Genomic DNA, 22,923 nt, shown 5'->3' on the forward strand with positions numbered 1-22,923 from the left:
AATGTCACTCATTTCATAACACTTCCAGAATCCTAATGTCCCCGCCTAACCACCCTGCCCTCATGCACTCCCTCCGCCCAGGTCCTATGGCTCTTCGCCTCACTGACTCTAGAGCCTGTGCTGCAAACGGCACTGGGTTACACGGACCGTATCCTGGTTCCGCGGTGGCCGGGGGCGAGCCTTATGGAGCGCACGGCGCCTGATCGTTAGAGATGCCCAATACATGTCGAGTTGAACCCCGGCATGTGATGGGACAGGCCCACTCGTGCAGGGGGATTTCAAGTCGGCACGTGTGACAAGAGCTTCAGAACCAAAGTCATATGAAAAGATTTGAATTGTAACACATTCATCTCAAATCATACAACGGTCCGGATGTGGAGAAGTAGCGTTTTAGTTTGCTAGGGTTGCCGTAAGAAAATGCCACGGACTGGCTGGCTGAAACAGCGGAAATTCGCTTTCTCCCAGTTCTGGGGGCTCAACGTCCAAAGCCAAGGAGGTAGCTGGCCCAGTACGTTTCTTCTCGGGCCTCTCTCTGTGGCTTGAGGATGGCTACCTTCTCACTGCACGTGTCTGGTGTCTGTCTAGGTCCTAACCTCCCTTTCTTTCTTTTTTTTTTTTTTTAAAGGTTTTATTTATTTATTTGACAGAGAGAGAGACAGCCAGCGAGAGAGGGAACACAAGCAGGGGGAGTGGGAGAGGAAGAAGCAGGCTCATAGCGGAGGAGCCTGATGTGGGGCTCGATCCCAGAACGCCCTGAGCCGAAGGCAGACGCTTAACCGCTGTGCCACGCAGGCGCCCCCTGACCTCCCTTTCTTGTAAGGACGCCAGTCGTGTTGGATTAGGGCCTAACCCGAATGACCTCATCCGACCTTAATTACCTCTTTAAAGGCTCATACCATTCTGAGGTATAGGCGTTAGGACTCCAACATATGAATTGGGGCAGGGGGCGCTTTTTAGCCCCTAATGAGTAATCTGTACAACTCTCATAGACCATTTTGGGGGCATATGTCAGTAAGAATGAAGATCTGGAAAGTCAGCATTTAACTATCCCAGACTGGGAAACTCCATAATTGTGGAAAAGCAGATAGGCCCAGTTTCTTCTTGTGGAATGAGGGCGGCCGAATGCTGGCTGAGGACCACCCCAGCAGATTGTCCAGGCCTGTGAAACACCGTGGGAGGCAGAACAATGCCTCCAAAGATGAGATCCATGCTCCCCCCCCCTTCCTAGAACTGGTATATATATTACCTTACATGGTGAAAGGGACCCTGCGGACGTAAGTTAGCGCTTTGATATGGGGACATTACCCTGGATTATCCCGTGATCCAAATGGAACCCCAAGGGCCCTTCTAAGCGGGAGGGAGAGAAGAGGGTCAAAGTCTGAGAAAGTATTTGAAGTCCCCACGCTGCTGGCTTTGGGTTTGGAGGAAGGGGCCAGGAGTCGGGGAATGCACTCCAGCAGTTGGAAAAGGCAGAGAGATTCTCTTCTGCAACCTCTAGAAGGAATGCAACTTTGCTGATGCCTTGATTTTAGCCCAGGGAGATCCGTGTTGGACTTGCAGAACTGCAAGGCCATAAATTTCTATCTTTTAAGGGACTGAGTGTGTGGTGATTTGTTACAGCGGCCATGAGAACCTACGACAGACAGAAAGGGTAACTTAAAAACAAAGTACCTCAGAGCAAGTCCGAGGATAACCTTTCTTCAAGCTTTTTACTTCAGACATCAGAGAAGGGACCCATTCACGACATAGACTTTGCAAATTCCAGTTGTCTTGGGCTTAGAAAATCTGATGTGGAAGAGAAAACAAGCAAAAGGGCAATCTCTACCCCAGAATGAGGCTGGCTTAATTTAAAGTAAGTATAACATTTGGAACTCAGGAAGGCTCAAGAGTAAGGACGGAGCCAGGGAGTCCACAGCTGAGCCACTCTGGAATTCCTGGGCCCTTTCGGGACTCCGCCTCGACCATGTCCAAGTGCCCAGACCCAGGTGTGCAGGGGAGCTGAGCACACCTGGGAGGTGGCTGGGCTCCGGAGAAGGCACGCCCACAGTGCTCCTTCTGACCTCAGGGCAGTGCAGGGGACCCAGGAACCCTGAGCAGCCTCCAGGGCCCGGCTCCTCAAACCTGACACCTCAAACCCAACACCACTGACATTGGGAGCTGGGTAGCTCGTTGTTACGGGCAACGGTCCTGTACATCGTAGGGTGTTTAACGGCATCTCTGGCCAATCTCCCCTCCCCTCACCGCTCTGGCTACTTCTCACCCCCCGCCCCAGCTGCCAAGGAAGAATACCTCTAGATATTGCCAAATATCCCCTGGGGGAGGGGCGAAAATTACCCCGTGTCCATTCACTCTGGCTAAATGCTGTACCCTCACCGGTGACAGGAGAGGAACAGGCAGGTCCTCTAAATCCAGGCTGTCCAACAGAAACGTCACGCAAGCCACACACATCGTTTTTTGCATGTTTGCAAGTTGAGCAACTATCACCACTATTTAATTCCAGAATATCCTCATCATCCTCAAAAGAGACCCATACCCATTAACAGTCATTCCCTATTCTCCTCTCCCCCCGAGCACTTGGCAAACCCTGATTTACTCTCTGTCTCCATAGATTTGCCTACCCTGGGTATTTCATATAACTGGAATCATCCAGTATGTGGCTTTCGTGCGTCTGCCTTCTTTCTCTTAGAATATTGTAATCAAGGGTCATCCATGATGGATCGTCTATCAACACTTCAGTCCTTTTTATGGCTAAGCTCACGCTTACATACATCACATTTATTTTCATCCATCCATCAGCTGATGGACATTTGGGCTGTTTCCACTTTGTAGCTATTATGGATAATGCTGCTGTGAACTTTCATGTACAAAGGTTTTGCGTGGACATATGTTTTCAGTTCTCTTGGGTGAATGCCCAGGAGTGGGGTTGCTAGGTGACTTTTATTTCATTAATAAAAAATTAAAGCTTACTTCTCTTGTGTCTTCTAACCTAAAATGTAGCTTAATTTTAAATTTAATTTTACATTTTATTTTTTTTATAGAAGTGACCATTCTTTTTTTTTTTTTTTTAAGATTTTATTTATTTATTCATTCGACAGAGATAGAGACAGTTAGCGAGAGAGGGAACACAAGCAGGGGGAGTGGGAGAGGAAGAAGCAGGCTCATAGCAGAAGAGCCTGATGTGGGGCTCGATCCCATAACGCCGGGATCACGCCCTGAGCCGAAGGCAGACGCTTAACCGCTGTGCCACCCAGGCGCCCCTAATTTTACATTTTAAAGTTATAAGACCCAGGTGAAGAAAGCTTTAATTTTTATTAACTAGAATTTAATTTTTTTATTAACTAAATATAACCAAAAATATTATTTCAATATAATCCATATAAAAATGAATGAGATACTTTACATTCTTTTTTTTTCTGGTATGAAGTTTTCAGAATTTTACAGTTACCCTGTGTCTCAATTTGGATGCTAACTATTCACTGGAAACACTTGATCTGTATTTAGATTTCATGAAATTAACAATTGAAAGAGTAGATTCATATATGCAAATCGTTCCAAACCTCCTTAAAAATTTTACTGTATGTATCACACATGTCAGTTTTTGAATTTACATGTCAATTAATTAAAATTAAATAAAATTAAAAATTCAGTTCCTTAGTTGCGCTGGAAACATTTCAAGTGTTCGTTAGCCGCAAATGGCTAACGTCTTCTGGATTGGACCTCTCAGTTCTTAAATTATTTCTGTTAATTGTGATTTTTTAAAAGCATAGTGCCCCAGGCCTCAACCTTGGTTTCTTTTTTTTTTTTTTCCTCCTACAGCTGACAAATTCAGTGACAAATTAGACTTTTCTTTTTATTTTAAAAAATAGACTTTTCTTTTTCAGAGTAGTTTTTGGCAAAATTGAGCAGAAGCTACAGAAAGTTCTCATATACCTCCGGCCCCACACATGCACAGCCTCCCCGACTATCAGCATCCCCCACCAGCATGGGACGTTATGATCGATGAACGTCCACGGACACATCATTATCACCCAGAGTCCATGGTTTACAATAGGGTTCCCGCTTAGTGGTGTACATTTGGACAAACGTATAGCGACATGCACCCACCATTACAGTATGTGGTTCTGTGTTTTTGTTGTTGTTGTTGTTGTTTTTTAAGAGAGGGAGAGAGAGAGAGAGAGAGTGTGGGGAGGGGCAGACGGAGGAGAGAGAGAATCTTAAGCAGGTTCCACGCCCAGCGCAGAGCCCGATGTGGGGCTTGATCCCATGACCCTGAGATCATGACCTGAGTTGAAATTAAGAGTCAGACACGTAACCAGCTGAGCCACCCAGGTGGCCCTGTGGTTCTATTTTTAAAGGAAGGGGCTGCTTCCTGTATCCCGTATGTTCCCAGCCATGGTCTACCAGTTTGGACCAAGCAATTATCACCCCATGAGCCCCTCCAGCCTCGCAGCCCTAACCCCCTGGAGCCTTTACTTTTAAGGCCCAGTTCTAAGGCAGCCCCCCAGGGCCTTCATGTCCCAGTTGGCATCCCGGCAGCCCTGCTGCTTGTCGGGCAGCCTCCTCTGTGTCTCTTGTATCACTTTAAAAACAACATGCCGCCCCACCCCCGAGCCGTCTATCAGGTTACTCAGGACAAAAGGGGACACTTTCCAGTTGTGTTTGAGGTCACAGGTTATTGGGCTTGGGAAATCCGATGTGGAATAGCAAGCTGGAGCCGGGGTTGGGGGAGCAACTGCTTTTCCCTTAAAAGTGAGTTTTCATCGTAAGATGTCTAAGGGCTTCCGTCTGAAGGTCAAGAGTCAGCATCAGCATTTGCCCAGAGGCAGGGAATCTAGGGCCCATTCCCTTAAGGATCTGGGGCTCGAATAGGATAGCACTTCTTGCGCTCTCACATGCGTGCAGGTCTCCTGGAAAGTTGTTGGAAAGCAGCTTCTGATTCACCAGGTCTAGGGAGAGGCCTGGGCTCCTGCGTTTCCACTAAGTTCCCAGGGATCTCCAGTGACCACACTTTGAGCAAGCAAGGCTTCCACAGAAAGAGTTCAATGTGCCCTTCCCTTCCACCCTCCTCCATCACACTCAACTGCCCAAGAGCTAATAATAGCTGATGTTTATTGAGTTTAAATCTGTGCCAGGCACTGTACTAAGACTTCAGTGGGTTAGTTTATTGAATTATCTTGACAACCCAACAAGAGAACTCCTGTGGCTGTCCGGGCTCTGGGTCGGTTTGGGGGGTGGGGTGGGCTGCAGCCTGGCTTTAAACAGAGTCGGCCTGACTCCAGGCCCTCAGCCCGAACCACATTACGTAGCCTCCTAATTCCATTTTAGGTCTGAGTTCCTTAACTGTCTTTAGAACGAAAATAAACTCCGATAACTGTGATCGCCTCTGGTGAAGGGGACTGAGTGGGTGGCGGGGGTAGGAGGGACACTTACTGGTCACTCATGTCCTTTCCCCATGAACCTTGTGAATGTTGTACCGTGTGTGTGTATGACCTTCTCACATAAAGTGAGGAAGCCCATGGCCTTCATCGTCAGAACCATATACCAATATGGGGTCAGTATTAGACCAGTTCCCAGGGCAAGGTGGTCAGATATCTTTCTCCAGAGTGGGCATTCGACATCATTGATGAGATGGAGAAGGTTCGTCAAGGCTTCAGCCATAGCCTTCCCGTCCTCTGGGAATGTGCACAATGTTCTCTTCTAAGACACTCCCCACGTGCTGCAGCAACAATCTTCCTGAAACCTAACTCTGGGAATATCATTCCCTTGTTTAAAACGACAACACCTTCCCAGGCCTGGCCAAACCTGGAGCCTCTTTCTGCAGGACTAAACCTGAAATGCTCTGGACGACATGCACGGATCACCGCCGTCTCCCTGCTACCCTGCCCTTTCCATGAACCCCATATCCTACTCATTCCAGACAACCGGGGGCTTCCCTGCCCCAGTGTCTTATGCATGCTGTTTCCTTGACCTGCTCTCCTGATGGAACGTTCTGACCTCCTTAACCTTCTCTGCCTCCTTACACGGAAAGTAAATGCCAAGAAGACGGTCTTTGGCTACTGATGTTCTTTTCCCAGCAGCTATGATGAAGCCTGGCCCACAGAGAGCTTTCTCTAAGTGTTTGCTGAATAAAGGAATGAAAGAATTCAGAAATGTAAATGCATAGGCAGCACATCAATGAATTCTGGATCTTTCTCTGATATGCTCGTCCCTTCCCCTCTCCCTGAAGGAGAATTAACTTCTCCCATAACATGTTATGCCTACCTCTGCCAGCATTCACCTTACCGTACAGCTGTGGGCTCAGCTGGGCTGCTGCTCTGTGAGCTGCGTGGAGACAGACTCTGGGTCTGATTCATCCACGAATGCCCAGAACAAACACAGTGCTGAATTAAATCTCATTAAAGAGGCAAGACAAACATGAGCAATCGTATTCCCCCACCCCCTCCCATCTGCTGCCTCCACCGCATTTGAAGAGCTGAGGAGGGGGTGGGGGCGGGCGGGTGGTAAAATTGCAAATTCTGTAAGTTCCCCTTTCTGCTGATGCTTGAAAAATTATCTTTCTGAGTCAGCACAGGTATTTTGATACTGCCTTGAGATTTCAGGCATTTTTTTTTTTTAAGTGATGGTTTAAAAACAAGTGCTTTCACATTTACCATCAAACTGGTGGTGTCGGGTGGGAAAATAACCATCACGAGAACTGCTTACTCCCTCATCGTTTGCATTTCTAGTTCAGGGCCTCACTGTGACAGCAAACATAAGGAATTGCCTAGTCACCGCCTCTCCATCAGCAGATAGGAGAACGTCCAGCTCAGGCCTGGCCTGGTCCCTGTAAGGACATTCTGAAGTGGCCGGCACTGATGATAGGGTCTGGAAGCTGGGCAGTGATGAGGGATAGACCCTTGGTCGTACTGAATTCCACCCTCCAGACTGCTTACCACAGAAGCAAGCAGAACCTCAGAAGAGAGCCAGCCTCCCTAGAATGATCCTGCAGCTAGAACATCATTCTAAACCCCAAGCCCACATCACCCGTCGAGTGACAAAGCATCACTGCTGAGCAAACTGGAGACTGTGGGGAGGGAAGGCCAATAAGACCGGCTGGGAAGGCAACGGGTGTTGTGGGGGGTTGAAAATGGTCCCCCCAAATTTATGTCCATCTGGAACCCCAGAATGTGACCTTATTTGGAACTGGGGTTTTCGCAGATGTCATTAGTTAAGAGGAGGTCAAAAGACAGGAAGGATTCGTCCCTAGAGCCTTCAGAGGGAACATGGCGCTGGGACACCTTGATTTCAAGCTTCCGGCCTCCAGATCTGAGAGAATAAGGCGTGTGGTTCTAAGTCACCCAGTTGGTGGTCATTTGTTCCCGTAGCTCTGGGAAACTGATATGGTTGCCAACGGTGTGTCCAGGAATATGTCAGAAAGAGAAATTTCTGTTTTTCCATTTCTGCCTAAAGGACCCACTTCCAAAGTAGCTCAAGAGATTAGGGTCGCCTCAAGGGTAAGGTGAAGACGGTCATAAGGGTTGTGCTGAGGAAAGCAAACAGAGGGAAAGAAAAAGGTGTCTGTTCTCATTTTTGGATAGGCAGGACAATAATTTTTTAGTTGGATTTTGTTGAGAGAGGAGTTTTCTAAATTCCTTTCTTCTTAGATCAGGGAGCCTTATGTCTGCACAATCAGTGGGAGCACGTGAGGGTTCGGACAAGGGTACACAGCCCTTGGAAAGTGCCCTCAGAGATGCTGGGACAAAATGGCTGACAGAGTCAGGACCCCGAGGGGCACATCCACCCAGACTTCACATCTCCTGGCATCAGGACTGTGCTAGCACCAGCTAAGGGAAACCGTGAGAACAGATCTTTCACCTGCTTCCATTTTGGGACAGGAGAGTAGCCCACCACCCACGTAGCAGTGTGGACAACTCAGACACCAGCTCCCACAGGGGCAGGACCAGAACCAGCAGAAGTAAGGGCCTGGGCATTCCCTAAAGGAATGTGCAAGTTATTAGATCAGAGGTAGGCCTGGGCAGAGAGAAAACTGTTACTCCCCACACAGCCCTCAAATTCCTACATGTGATTGAGAGCTCAAGAGGAAGACAAGATCAGTTCAAAAAAAAAAAAAATATATATATATATATATATATAGGGCTTGCATATACTCGTGCATCTAGGAAGAAATATATGAATTTTCAAACCACCATCAGTGCAAATATCAGCTCAGCATATTTTCTGCTCTCCTGGCTCAAATCACTGCATTGAATCCCAGACACTGTCTTTCTTTCTTAGGTCTCCCAGCATTTCTCTAAGAACTTCAGCTTCCCAAAACTTCTTTCTGAATCATTCTGTTTCCTCCCATCTACAATGGGAGAGTTGATTTTGATGGCTTCCTGAATTTCTGGTCTAATCACCATATTCCTCTTTGCTCTCCACCCAGCCTTTGATTCCATTCATCTTCACAGTGCAGGTGTTTTCAACGTAGCCCTTCAACCGCACGTTCAACACTGTGTCCACGGTCCTTGGACGTGGCCACCTTCAGTGCCTGGTGCGCACTGGTGCGAGTATGCTGATGTCTTCTGGATAGTCTGTATTTGGAACCTCATTCGCTCATGGTAGAAAAAAGAGGTACTTCTCTCTCTCTCCTCAAAGAAGAACAGATGATTTCGGTTTAGATCTAAAGACCAAGGCCAACCAAGCAACAGATTATGAGAGATGAAGAAGGCTTATATTTTAGTAGAAAATACATATTAACCAAAGCATAGGACCCTCGGGCAACTTTTCAGGTAGCAGACCAACATCCCGACAGGGAACGAGAAGAGAGCCATCTCTGAAGAGGCAAAACCTTCCTGCCTGGGTTGGCAAAGAAACACCGGCCCGAGAACAGACTGGATGGATTTCACTTATTTGGCCTATTTTCTGAGCACCTGCTACGTGCCTCGCACCAATTTGAGTAAGACTACCTAGGAAATGTTGCTTCTGCCCAACGAAGCTGTCTCTGAATCTAATCGGGTAGCTGTGTTGCCTAGTCCAAGCCGTATCTGTACCTTTCGAGAACTGAACTCTCTGGGGAGACATTTTCTAACCAGAAGCCAAACCTGGGCACAGAGCTATCATTACTAATTGCTGTAAGAGACAGAGGGCAGAGGAGGGACTCTTCAAGCCCCCAGGCTTGCATTTTCTCCTCATTTTTGGTAATGACCATCCAAGACAAGTGACCTGCCTATATTTACATTTATATTCAGATTTTCCACGTGCCCGAGGCCATCGCCGTTGTGCACCGTGAAGCCACGCTGAACAGGCAGGGTGGTAGCGTCATAACCATGACAAGTATTTCCTGTTTCTAAAGTTTACAAGAACTTGCTTCATACAATGTATTATTGTCAGTGCCGTACAGTAATTGCTACTACGTTGGTTTTGATTTTGCTCACAAATTCTAGAAACTATAAAGAGAGAGATTGATTTGCAAATGCTCTCCTAGAACCTGACTGAGGGTTAATTCCCCCCCCCCGTTATCCAATCTGAAACCTACATAGAAGTTTCAGGCTGTGGGAAGTCAACAGGACCACGCAACTCACCCGCAGCTCACAACCAATAGCAGGAATTCAGTCCGTGGCTCCCGTGGGCCCTGAGGAGGAGATCTATGGGCTCAAGGGGGTCTGGAAGCTCCTGAAATGATACACCAAATTGTGTAGGTAGAACAAGATTTGGGGGAAGAAGAAGAAGCCATAACTTTTCTCAACCCCAAAAGGGATTAGCAGAGTTGGGGGCTGACAGCCCCTGCCCTTCTGCTCTGTGGCTGTGAAGATTTTCATCGGCTTGGACTAGGTCTGTGAGCCACCAGAACTCTGCAGGGTGGGCTTGGAGACCCCTATGTTGGCGCAGTGCAGCCTACTGGAAACCCAGGGCGTTCACTGCGCCGAGGAGGGAGGAGCAGCGAGGCGGGGAGACAGGACAAGAATCAGGACATGGGGCCCCACAGTGACCGGCCCAACGTCTCCTCCCTGGTCCTCTCTGGGGTCCCCATGGGCTCCTTCTGGATCAGGTATGTGGGTATGGGACAGGCTGTGTCTTCTTCTCTAATAGCTCTCATAGTTCCAGAGAGGATTAGATCTGGAAGCCTTACGAGTCCAAGGGAAATCCGGTTCCAAGGAGAAGCTGAGCTTTAAGCCCCATTTCAGTGTTTTGTGTTTACGAGGCAGCAGGACATAGAACACCAGGGCCGTCTGGGCCAAGAGATACTCTCCAGGCTCTCACTTTACTGTGGAAGAAACCGTCTCTGAGGGACCCGGTAACTTCTCCGAAGCCACTTTCCATGGCGCAGCAGACCCAGGACCAGAGCCGGCTTTTCTGAGGCTCACTCCTCAATCTTTCACCCATTCTACTTTCCTTTAATCTCCTCATCTGACCCCTGTCTCCTCAAGACAGCAAAAAACCAAGAGACTATTCAGAAAAGGAATTCAAGAAAAACCACGGGCCTTTCCAACTCCATTTTCCTTGTGTTTGCATATCTCCCCTTGAACTTCCAGGTGCACATGGGGAAGGAGGAAGGCAACTTTTCCAACTCGTACTTGGCAGTTGAATACTATAGAGGTCTTCTCGTGTGTTGGGATAGCTGGTATATTTGTCCTTAACTTTACACAACCCCAAGTCCCAAAGGTGTACTTTCCTGTGGCATTTTACAGACATTAACTCTATTACCATACATAAAGCCCTTAGCATAGCGTCTGCCCCGTGTTAAGGGTCACACAGGGCTTAGTGACTGGTGGTAGTAATAGCACCTGCCTCCCATCACCTGAGAGGCACGAGAAACAGGTAGATCTCCTGACCCACACGCTGATGGTCCTTTGCTCACACCATGTTTCCAGGCAAAGATTCCACCAAATGTACTAGAGCCCCTTGGCCCCAGGAAAGGACATTTGTTATGGAAACCCAGTTCCCTCCCAATAAAAGATTGAACTGGCATTTTACAAACTCTACCACTTTTCCAAGAAATTGGGACAGGATTGGAACACCAGCCGGCTGCAGATTTCTGGTCTCCTGGGAGGGAATGGAATGAAGAGATGCAGGTCAAATGACGGGTGTTCAGGGTCAGGTTTCAGGGTGAGGGTTTTAGACGACTGTCCTCCACGTTCTGTGTTATTTTACCGTTCAGAGCCTTTAAGTGAAGCTCCTTTCTGGGCAACCCAGCAACTCCTAAAAATAAACTCAAGTTCCTGAAATATTCTAGTTTGCCTGTAAGCTTGTTTTGCTGGGCACCGGGCTGTTTCAGTGTTGCTGCCCCAGGTGGTATGGATTTGATCTGTCGAAGGACCGAACGGCTCAATGACGCTGTGCCCATAGTGAGGGCTCAGCAGATACTGAGGAAAGGTGAGCTGTGGGGCGAGGCTGCAGCCGCCCAGGATGGCTGGGAGTGGGGAAGGTCCGGCTTGCAGGTTCCTGAACCAGGAGGCGGGGGAAATTGATGATGCGTGGACAACTGGCGAAGAACGTGGTACTATTTATGTCTAGTCCAGATAAGGAAGAAAGAGCATTCATTCAAAGAACATTTAAAAAGAAACAGGAGTTAGAGAAAGAAAATGATCCCCCTCCCCAGCACACGTCAGCCCCTGGCAATGTTCCCAGCCAAGAAGGATCTGAGTGGCTCGACCCTCCTGGCCCTGGGGGGTTGTATCTCCTCACATTTCCCCATTCTGACCCCCTTCAAGTTCAACTTCAGGTTCACCTTGCCTCACGCCTTTTTGATCCTGAGGTGTTTAGACCAGCCCCTGGAGTCCCCTTTCCAAGAGCCACACCCCTTGCCTTTGTGACATTAGCTGTAAGACTAATCTCCACCCAAAGCCACCCAGATGCCTCCAGAAGGTCTCCAGCGCCAACCTCACGTGCCTTTTCCTTCATCCCCCAGCAATGTATTTTCCTCTTGTGTCCGTAGGAGTGCTTTTAGCCTCAGTGAACAGAATAGCCAACTAGTGGCCTCAGACATAAGAATCTTTGCCGTTCACTTCACCAGAAGTCTGGGTAGAAGGTCTCAGTGTTGTTCCAGTGGCTCAAGGACGCCCGCAAGCTCCAAGTCTTTTCCCTCGTTCTGCTCCACCAGCCACCGTGTGCTGACTTTCATTTTTTGATGGTTGCCTCTTGACAGGACGGAGATAGCTCAGCACCAGCCATCTTCATGACAGGAAGAAGGATGGGTGTAGGCAAGGGAGCTGCCCCATCTGCGCCTTCTATAAGGAAAGCAAAGCCTCCTCAGAAGTCCCTTGGCAGAATGCCCCTTGTGTCTCCTTAGCGAGAACCTTGGTCCCACCCAGCTCTGCATCCAGCTATTTATGTGGTTTTCCAGCTTTTTTGGTTGAAGGTAGCAAGGTAACGCAAGGTTGCGTTAGTCCACCACAGTGCCTACCACATCGGCCACACTCCACTCGGTAGAGAAGATTCCTGAGGCTGCAGAGAAACGTCCAAGAATTATCTGAGAGTTGATACAAGTAACATAAGGGTGCAACATCTGGAGGTGTCTGGGTGGCTCAGTAGGTTAAGCTTCCGACTCTTGATTTCGGCTCAGGTCATGATCTCCTGGGTCGTGAGATCAAGCCCCACGTCAGGCTCCACGCTCAGTGGAGAGCCTGATTGAGATTCTTTCTCTCCCTCTCCCTCTGCCCTTCCTACACTCTCTCTCTCTCTCTGGAGAAAAAAAAAGTGCAGCATCTGGTCTTGGCACGGCAGGGATTGTATCTGAGACGTAGGAGAATTCGGTGGTGACCTTGCCCCCTCTCCTGGAGCGTCACTGATAGCTAAAATCCACCCATTGGGCTGTTGGCTCAACTTGTCAAGAATCGTTATTTATCTTTTCCTCGTACAGCTTGTCTCTTCAGCTGGATTATAAGCTATTTGAGAAGAGGGATCTTATCACTTCCCACCTTCTATTGTTAGTGACTAAATTAGTCTCATGCACTTTGTTGGCATTGAGGACACTCTCATTAACGAAGAGGAGTGTAACTCTGAACACCACGGGGTGGATGAAGAGATGACACACGTTTCCTAAGGGGTCCTCCTCAGGAAGCCAAAGGTTTGAAAGGGCCAGTGAAGGAAACAATGCGTTTGTAGAATGAGAGGCGTGTTGATAGAGAGGGGTTGGAAAATGTGGTGCAAGCCGAGGGTAGGTTTTCAAGGCCAATGCTGCTTTCAAGAACAGGTTTGGAAGTGTTACTAAATTTGGTTCACCATTTCCTCTCCTCGTATTCATTCAGATGTTTACTCATGCAGCAAAATTAATGGAGCCCCTACTATGGGTTAAGGTTCTGGAAATTTCGAAATGAAGAACAGAGTCCCTGCCCTTAGAGCTTGTGAGGAAGCTGACAGATAAACAAGGGGTCATGTTGCATACCAGGGACCATTACAGTCTTCTACCCAAAATGTCTCAGGAGCCCAGAAGTGCTAGCTTTCAAATTAAGGGGACATTCCCAGCCTTTCGGTGGTGTTTGCCTTAACTTCTCTTGTTCGAAAACTTGAGTTGGAAAGGGCTTGATAGCCAGACTTGGCTTTAAATCCTGGTTCTGCTATTAACGTTGGGACCTTGGGGAGATTTCTAACCCCTGAACATCAGCGACCTCATGTGTCGATTCTCAATTGATTGGCCCTCAGCTTCTCATGCACCCTTCCAGGTATGCTCACTGAGAACGGAATTTCATTAACCATTTCTCTGCTCAAGTAAGCTCAGTGCAAAGTGTTCTAGCAGAAGGTGCTGGAAGGACACTGCCGAGGGGGACGACCCTTGGCATTTTCAGCACGGGGTGTGTGTGTGTGTGTGTGTGTGTGTGTGTGTGTGTGTTCACCCCACAGAGCTGGCCCCAGCCACGGGGCTCAGAGCATGGCCCATCTGCAACCTTGTGGCCTTGGCCTAGGGATGATCTCCTGCAGCCCTCTCTACTCAGGAACGAGAGCTCTGCACGGCCCCCTCTCTGCAGGCCCTCTCTCAGTACCAACGTCTGAACTCCTGTGGCCCCAAATACTCAGAGCTGTCATTCCCTGTCCCTACTCCCGCCACATGTTGCCCAGCGACTGTGAAGGCCCCAGCTCTGCCCTCGCCAGGGGCTAGACCCCGCTGCACACCTCTGCGCCAGGTGCTGACTGCCTCTCCCCCCTGCGTGTGGAAGTTCTGTTGCTCACCCAACAGCTCCAGACCAGCTCTGGCCTGGCTAACCCAGTGAACTTCTCTGTCATCTGGCGGCCTGTTTACACCTTCTCCAGCTAGGACTGAGCACCTCGCAAGCCGTCCTTCCTTGGTGCTTTCCCTCCCCTTAGAGCGTGCTGGGGTTTCCCAGTATCTTACAGTTACTCTTCCATGCAGCGAACAATTGTTGATTTTCAGCTTCCCTTACTTAATGTCCTGTGTGTTGCTGTCTCCTGGTTGCACCCAGGCTATTCACCTCTTCAGTGAAGAAGGGAAGATGGCATCAGTCTTCCAGATTTACTTGGCCAATCAAATGAGAAAGCCTATGTGACGCCCAGGGCTCACTTCTCTGCTTATCAGTGTCGCTCAGTTTTCTCTTGGTCCTAGCCACTACTTTCTTTGCATAGAGAACAAGGGAAGCTCATGTCAGTGAGTGCCGGGGATTTGGCAGGATGGTGCCGGCAAGCGTGTGGTTAGCCTCGGAGGAGGAGACGGAGGGTCAGAGAGACCAGAGAGGTTACTTGGGGTCATATATACAATACTATACTGAGCTGAACTCAGGTGCCCAGTCCTCAGAGCCCACACTTCACGCATCACACTGGGCTTCCTCCTGGAGCCCCAGACCCTCCCCTTCTTTTCACCTGAGTGAGAACAGTTTTCTGACCAACAGAGCCCCCTGAGTCTCAGCGCCCCCTCCATCATGAGAATAGCCGAGAAGCAGGAGAATCGCTGGCTGGAGTTCTTTCACAATGACTTCACTGAGAGATCTCCTCTTAAAAGAAAGGTCTGACTCATTTGAAAGGTGTGAGTCTGTGGTTTCCCTCTCTCTCTGAGTCAGTCTCTGAATGAGACCCAAGGAGCCTGCCCTTGGAATCGAGTCTCAGCCTTGACAAGTATGCACTGGGCTGGTAAAGGTTCCACTTTGAGAAGATCTCATTGTTTCAAATCACATTTGTGGAATTTCACATCAGCAGCGGACTGTTTGTGTAGTTTGCTGCTTGGACATAATTTCCAGAAGGCCAGCAGTCTTCGTTATGCTCACTGATGCTTCCCCAGTGCTTAGACTATAAGTTGGTACATAGTAGGTGCTCAGTAAACATTTGTCAAGTGGATGAATTCACATAGTCAAGGATTTCATACTTCTTTACGTATGTGGGGCTTCACCAGGCTATTTTAAAGTGGGATTTTATCTTAAAAGCAAGAGAGAGTATCCCTTAATAGGAACATGACTGTTTTGGAAATCAAGGCATGATACCATGGCTAAGCTGATATCTCTCAATGACCAGAGTCACCCTGATTAAAATTTATTTGTCCTGTGACTCACCCTCTCCAGAAGCTAGTGTCTGATAGGTGTCAGCCTATAACTCTTTTTTTTTTTTTTTTTTTTTTTGGTAATAAGCAATAATGGGTGTGTAACATCCCAGTAAGTAACAGAGTGGCTTTTTAACTGGAGCCCTTGGAAAAAAATTGTCCAGTGCCTGGCAGAGAGTTGTACACAAGGCAGCTACTCCATAAATGTCTGTTGCCACTGAGGATAATGCAATGATGACAGGATCTTAAAATAAAGGACTGACATAGGCAGTAGAAATTCAGGCCAGGGAAGAAGGCTCAGGAGAGGGTCGTGGTGTTTTTAACTGGACAGTCTTCTTTCACTTCTCAAATCATGATCAGGAAACTATTTACACTTTCTGTGCTTAAGATTTCAGTATATTTGCACTTCCGCTCATTGTGAAAAAACTGAACCAAAAAAGCACATGAAAAGCGCATTCTGTAGATGCGTTATAGAGATTCAGGTATCGAGGTGAAACCATATACATCTGAAACTTCTTGACACTAAGAAAAAAAAATACCTTGTGTCTTATTTCCCAGAAGTGATTTTCCTTGTTTTCCGTTTTCCATTTTAATGTGATGGAGGATATAGAAAGAGAGTAACTACATTTTTCTTTTTAGAAATACTGGGATGTGAATCAGTAGTGTCCCTGCTTCTGGTTAAAAGTCTTTCTTGCTTTATTTTTTTTAAATCTTTTTTTTTTAAATAGAGTTTTCCCAAAGTCAGGGGCAGACGGAAGTCCAAAGCCCTTCAGATTTAGAGGTTTAATGGGTGACATTGGCTTGAGCTGTCTGAACTGGTGGATGGTTCATTCGTTTACTCCTTCTTTCAACAAGTGCTTACGGTGCACCTGCTGGGTGCTAATTGCTGTAACAGGCCTTGAATACCACATAGAAGGGGAGCTCCTTCCGGATGGGCATATTGCCTGGGCTGTATCCGCGTCACCTGGGACACTCCCCAGTACGCTAGAGGCCTTCAATACACCTTTGTTGAATTGACGATAGTCCCAGCCCTCATGGAGCGTCCAGTGCAGGAAATTATACTACATTTCTTCTTGTTCATTTAGCATTTGGGTGCCAATAAGATCAGAATTAAATGAACATCAGGGTGGGTTTAAGAAGATGAGAGGGGAATCGCTCACTCGTGGCAGCAGGCAGCCTTGGGGGTGAGTGGGGGGACGTGTAGCTATGATGTTCTTTTCCCCACTGATAAGATGTAAAGGGACTGACTGCAGGGCAAGAAGACCCAAGATTCTTCTGTGTGATTTACGGGAATGAGTCTCAGGACTTGGAGCCACACTGTGCCCAGAACATTCCAGGTCGGCTTTGTTAGACGCTAGGAGACTGTCTCCTCCCCTCTGTGAGCCCATTCATCAATTTCTGCACATTTGAAGGGGGCTGCTCCAAAGCAGGAGTCCTGGGGGCATAAATAGAGGTACTTGCCAAAATTTAGCACCAATTCCCTTTTTGTTGGCTGGGCATGATTTTGATGTGTGTTGAAATAATTGATGAGTTAAAGGTTTTAAGAGACAAGAACGTAGTCCAAGATCTTGTTGTTTCCTTAAACAATAGCCACAATGTCACAAAACTGTCAGGGTTCACTCCTCACAGAGTGAGCTAACTTTCCTTCCTTCCTTCCTTCCTTCCTTCCTTCCTTCCTTCCTTCCTTCCTTCCTCCGTCTCTTTCTCTCTCTCTCTGTCTCTCTCTTCCCCTGAATCTTCTACTTCTTGTCGATATGGTTTGCCTGCCACAGGGCATCTGTTTTAAAGTGGAAGAGGCATTCTAGAATTCTATAACCTTCAGGGGGCAGAAATAATTGGCAGTGCTGGTGGCCAGATGTAACCCCATTCCTTCACTGGAGGCAGGTTCAAAGGACAGGCCTTTCTCTGTTCTTTAGTAACATTATTAACCAGCAAACTGCCATATTTTGGGGACAAAGGCTGTTCATTGCTACTTTACAAGCACTGTATGTTTCATTTGTTATGATCACGTGAAATGTTTCTTTCTGGAGAGATACACACAAGCCCTGGTGACTTAACGCGACCAAAATAGTTTACATTCAATTTATTTCTGTCTTATTTCCTGAGAGAGACAAGAAAGCATTAAATGATGACTGTCAGAAGGCTTTTTCCTTATAATAGGGAATTTGACCAAGGGTCCCCTGGAACACAGTTGCTTAAGTGTGCATTTCTCTGGGAAGTCTCTAATAGCTAGAGAGGGCTTGGGGACCAGTGTTCAGATTTCAGTCCTTCCTGCGACTCCTCTTGTCCATTATTACAGTCATCAAGGATTAACATTCTTGGGCTCCCAGGAATGCCCAATTGTGGGCTCTCCTAGGAACAAGTCTATTAATATCACTTTCATCTTCCTAGGTGCAAATTCAGGAAACAGTCGGGGAGAGAGACTTTCTCAGCCCGTTGCCAACTTTCTCAGATCCTGCTGGGGAGCAGTCTGCATCTGCTGGGACCACAACAAATTCCTTCCCCAACACAGGAGGGATCAACGAGAAAGACACATCTCTGGCCCAATGCCGGGAGCAAGGAATCTGTACTCGATGCCCACAGCATGCAGAAAAGCAAAACAGAAAAGACCACGCACTTGGAGGGTCCTGGGAAGACCTAGGATATGAGCTGAGCATCCCAGATGCCAATAACGAAAATACGTCCCCCTGGGAGCTGTCAGTGCTTCTCCCCCAGGAGGGCAGCGCTGACGCCTGGGAGTCCAAGGCTCTCTCTGTTGCTTTCCCTGGACCCACAAATACCAGCCCCACCCCGGAAACTCTATGCGATGGGCCAAGGGGCAGGGAAGCCGCGTGCGTGTGGGAACGTCTTGAAGCCCGTGACCAAGGAACATGTGAAACTACGGATTCTCCAGCTGGAGCCTCAGCTGATAAATGTTTGCCTCAGGAAATTTGCTCTATGGACCTAGAGCTGGCGGAGAGTCAAAGCAAAGGATCTGATTCATGGTCTCCTGATAATGAGATGCCAGGCATTCTTTCTCAAACAGAAGGTTCTGAGCTTCCACAGTCTCCACGCGAGAGCAGCAAGGAGCGAAACTCTGCCATGCCCCCTCTTTTTACCAGTACTTTTACCTGGAACATTTTACAAAAAGCCAGTGAAGGTGGCACAGGGGAAAATTTAGCAGAGATGGAGAATTTCACCTCCACATTGGTCTCCATAGTACGGGCTGGCCAGGAGAGGCCAAGCCCCGGCAACTCAGGAGGGTTTGAGGAAAGACAGCCTCTGTGTTCTGAGAACAGCTCTTCTGTGCAGTTTCCAGAAGTTGGTGATGAGAGCCCCAGTATCAGTGTCCCCGACACGACAGATACACCAGCCAGAAAAGGTTCGGTTGTAATGTTTCCTCATGAGAAGCCAATGACTTTAACTGCTAATCTTGAGTGTCTTCAGATGACCAGGGAGAGTGGGGACACATCGACGGTTACCATGTCCACCAAAGTCCACCCAGCTAAATACCTCCCTGCTTCAATTGCTGAGAACAGTCATGCACATGGTCCCAAGGAGAGTTCACCTCAGGCACTGGATGAAAACATTTGCCAGCTTCCTTCCAACGCACAGTTGGGTCATATCTTAAATGATTCCACACCCAAATCGCTAGAAGAGTCCCTCCGTGTGGTTCCCAGTGGACCAGGAGTCCATGTCCATGTTCCTCAGCTTCCAGAAGTAGAGGGATTTTGCCGCAGTTTTCCACTTCAGACTGATAACCGTTCTAGAAATAAGAGCCTGACTGTGGACAGAGCAGACAGAAGGAGCCTTGAAGAGAATTTCCAAGACAAAGAAAGTGAAACAACACAGAGAATCCAGCAAGAGAGCTTACCCCGACAGAGTTCTCCCAAAGATGATTTCCAAGAAAGTTGGCCCACAACAGCTGTTGCCCCAGGGGAATTAGACCTGGTGTCCTTGGACCACTTTTCAGCAAACTCCAGGGTGGAGAGAGGACAGAGCTCAGGCCTGGGGACTAGCATGCGTAAGGTGGCTGAAGCCACTGTGGAAGATGGGGGTCAGGCTCCAAGACACATTCCACCTCTCTCTAACATCCCCCTGGAAATGTCCGGAGGGAGCGGGCCAGGACTTTGGAAAGCAGGCAACAAGCTGAAGATTATAACTCTGGAAGCTTCCATTCCAGAAGTCTGGCCTGCAAGACAACCACCAGGTTCCGAGGACAAGGAGTTGGAAACTGGTCCCATAATTCCTGACAGGGTCTGGGCTGTATCTGACGTTCTCAAGGCTCGCAGCCCTCAGGCTGAGTCTAGCTCAGCCCTTGTTAATAACAGAGAAACCCACAAAAGTGGAAAACCAGCCAGCCGCGCGTATTGGAGTAGTCTTTCTTCCAAGTATTTGAGCCAACCCAGACTCCGAGAGTCATCTGTGGATCCTGTAGATGCCGCAGACTTGCTATCAGAGCCTTCCAAAACTGGCAAGAGGGAAAGTGTTAACAGTGTGAGTCAAAACCAAGAGGAAAACCAAATCCAGGCAGATCCTACTGCCTTCTTTAGACGGTTTCTGACCTGCCCTGAAATTGTAGAGTCCTCTGTGGATCCCACGGATGAAGCAGGTGCGATGGTATGCACCCGGGCTGAGACAGCAGGGCCTTCTGCATCCACACCAGCTGTCATCAGCGAGGAGAGGAAACAGAATGATGGGCATGTGGCCCAGAGACTGGAAGTCCAGCCTGCCATCTTGCAAGTTCCGAGTCCTGACGAAGGAGGGGGAACGCTTCCACGTGACTGCAGAATAAGCCAAATACAAGAGGGCATCGTGAGAAGCCCAGGGGAGGCTGAACGAAGTAAAAACAGCAAAGCAGAATCCGTTTCCCCCACTTTACCTGTTTCTGATGGCCCTGCCGTGATGACTCATGCATCTGTTGGAGTTGGTATTCACAACTCCTCGGGTCAAATTCATGACATCCCCGAGCAGGGTTTCGTGGAGCCCAGAAACCACCGAGACGCATTTTCTGACTCAAAGGAGAGAGGAGCCGTTGAGAGTGAGTGTGGGAAACTGTCACCCTCTCCCAGTGGTCTCACTCAGTTGCCTTTTACCTCATGGGCTGAAGGAAACATCACAAACTTTGCAAAAAGCCACAAAATCCAGGAACCTACGACGGAGAAGCCCTGCGCTGGGGAAGCCAAACCTGCAAGTGCATCGGGCTCCCTGTCTGTGACCTTGGCATCTGTGGCAGGTGAATGTGCATCAGAGAAAGTTCCTAAGATGCTGCACGGCCCTCGTCCCCAGGGCTCCAATCTGGGCTATGGGCGAAAACCAAGGGAAGAGAAGCTCGGGCCCACGGCCGCCCAGACCCTCGGCTTCCCAAAGTCTCCTCCAGCGGGGAGCGGTTCCGGGGAGGTCAAGAAGCAAGAAACCTCAAGGAGTGGACATTTAACTGAGGGGGTGAAGAAGAAAATTCTGTCCAGGGTGGCCGCCCTGAGGCTGCGACTGGAAGAGAAGGAGAATGTCAGAAAAAGTTCAAGCTTTCTCAAAAGGATTCCTGAACTTGAAACGTCGGCATCCGGTGCAGACGAGACACAAGACACAAAAAAGGCACCTTGCAAAAGAGAAGGGAAAGGTGAGGCTCTGTCACTTTCTGTCGTTGTTAACGTTTGGGTTTGCGAACCAGATGTCCAGTTCCTGCCTGCAGATTACCAGGCCCCACCTCCAGAGTTTCTGATTCCAGTTTCGGGCTGGAGAAAGTGGTTTCTATTCTAACAGGTCCCCAGGTGATCTCGAGAGAGAACCACCGGAATAGGCTGCCTGGAGGTGGGCTTAATCGAGGGAGCGTGATTAAGATGACTTTCGGTTTAATTATCCTCTAAAAAACATTTTAAAAGATAAACAGAAGCAATTCATCAGTGTGGCTAATTAGTATAATTAAGTAGACCACACACTAAGCAGGATTTACAGAAATAAACATTTAGGTACAATTTGGGAGTCTCCTCTTTAATGGGTGATTTTCATTAGAAACAGCTTAATTGAATCCTGGGTTTTCTTCCAAATGGGAGCATAAGATTTCTTTCCAACTCACCCTCCTCTTTATCAGTCTAAAGTGCCCTGGCGGCTCCGTTCCTGGTTTCAGACCCCTTGAGGCTCAGAGTCCTTGTAACTGCAGTCACTTCTGCTTTGCCTGGGGTGTCACCTTGACCCCAAACTCCATCCCTTAACCCGAACTTTAGCCTCTTTTATTTTAGAGCTCTTCCTTCCCTTCCCATGGGTGGGAGGAGTCAGAAGGGAAGACACGGCAGAGAGGTGATGCCCTCTGCCCATCTGCGAGTGTGGGAGCCCGACGCTGGGGCCCCCTTAACCCGAAGCGGGGGCTTTGCTCCTCCTGCCCGAGTTTCCAGACTTCCACACTGAAGCTCAATTCCCCGTGCACAGCACATGGCCCTCAGCCCCTGCTGCAGACAGGATTCAATACCAAACTCCCTTCTGAACGTTTGGGGGCATCCAGCCGGGTTTCTCGGACATATGTTTTAAAACATATTTGAAATTGGGGTGCCTGGGTGTCTCAGCCAGTTAAGCGCTGCCTTCAGCTCAGGTCATGATCCTGGGGTTCTGGAATCCAGTCTCAAGTTGGGCTCCCTGCTCAGTGGGGAGTCTGCCCTTCCCTCCCCCTCTGCCCCTTCTCCTCTGCCCCTCTGCCCCTCTGCCCGGCTTGTGCGCTCTCCTCTCTCACTCACTCTTGCTCAAATAAATAAATAAAATCTAACAAAAACCCCAAAACCAAAAAACCATATTTAAAGGGGATGAAGCAGTATTTTAAAAGATCGCTAAAGTGGTTTCAGCCCAAAGGGAAACGTCTATTTGGAATCCTTGTCCGTGGTTATTCGAGTTACCGTAGGAACAAGAACTGTGCAGGTAAGCACAGGCTGGTGGAGTTTGCACTGGGCGTCTATACGGCCTATATGAGCACAGCATTCTGGGAGGGGGGCGCTCTTGCACCAGAGGAGGGGGGCAGTTAGTATGTGGTGGGGGAGGGCAGTGACTCAGACGACTCAAAGAAATGAAACCGACTGACCTTTCTTGGGGACATTCAAAGCTTTCTATCCACGGGGACTGCTCTAGCCTTTCCCCTCAACGCTTGGCCAGGGTACGCACAGAAGAACCTAGCCACACTCCCAGGGAGGGCTTCCTTTTAGCTCCTTCCTCGCCATTCCTCCCTTTACCCCACACAAACAGGGATCCTTTCTAAAGCCCCGAGGCCTCTTGTCCCAGCCAGCTTTCTAGCTTTCCAAGACCCTCATTTCATTCTGCTGCCCACCGTATGCCCTTCCCTCTGTCCCCCCAACTTTGCATTCAGAACTTAGAATGGGCGGTGGATGGGGTTGGCAGCCTTAGGGACATTCGGGTATCCACAGATCGTCATGCAGACTGCCACCGCATCGTGTTGGAAGGGCCCTTGAGGAATTAGGTCCCAGATGAGGACGCAGGCTGGG

At 48.6% G+C, this 22,923-nt stretch overlaps 1 protein-coding gene and 1 long non-coding RNA gene across 9 annotated transcripts in view; one reads left to right on the forward strand and one right to left on the reverse strand.

The window, feature by feature from the left end:
- The window catches only part of ALPK2 (alpha kinase 2), a 124,827-nt gene that overhangs the window by 60,037 nt on the left and 41,867 nt on the right, over positions 1-22,923 (forward strand). For all 3 annotated transcript variants that reach the window (XM_044383048.3, XM_057313366.1, XM_044383049.3), the window contains one exon: positions 17,852-21,059. In XM_044383048.3, coding sequence (XP_044238983.3) covers positions 17,852-21,059 — 3,208 coding nt within the window. The remainder of the gene's footprint in view (positions 1-17,851; positions 21,060-22,923) is intronic.
- LOC123000886 (uncharacterized) overlaps positions 20,856-22,923 on the reverse strand; it is a 77,066-nt gene continuing 74,998 nt past the window's right edge. For all 6 annotated transcript variants that reach the window (XR_008959789.1, XR_008959788.1, XR_006409256.3 and 3 more), the window contains one exon: positions 20,856-20,929. This is a non-coding gene — a long non-coding RNA (uncharacterized LOC123000886). The remainder of the gene's footprint in view (positions 20,930-22,923) is intronic.

The sequence above is a fragment of the Ursus arctos genome, unplaced genomic scaffold, assembly GCF_023065955.2.
Source record: "Ursus arctos isolate Adak ecotype North America unplaced genomic scaffold, UrsArc2.0 scaffold_17, whole genome shotgun sequence".
NCBI classification, from domain to species: Eukaryota; Metazoa; Chordata; class Mammalia; order Carnivora; family Ursidae; genus Ursus; species Ursus arctos.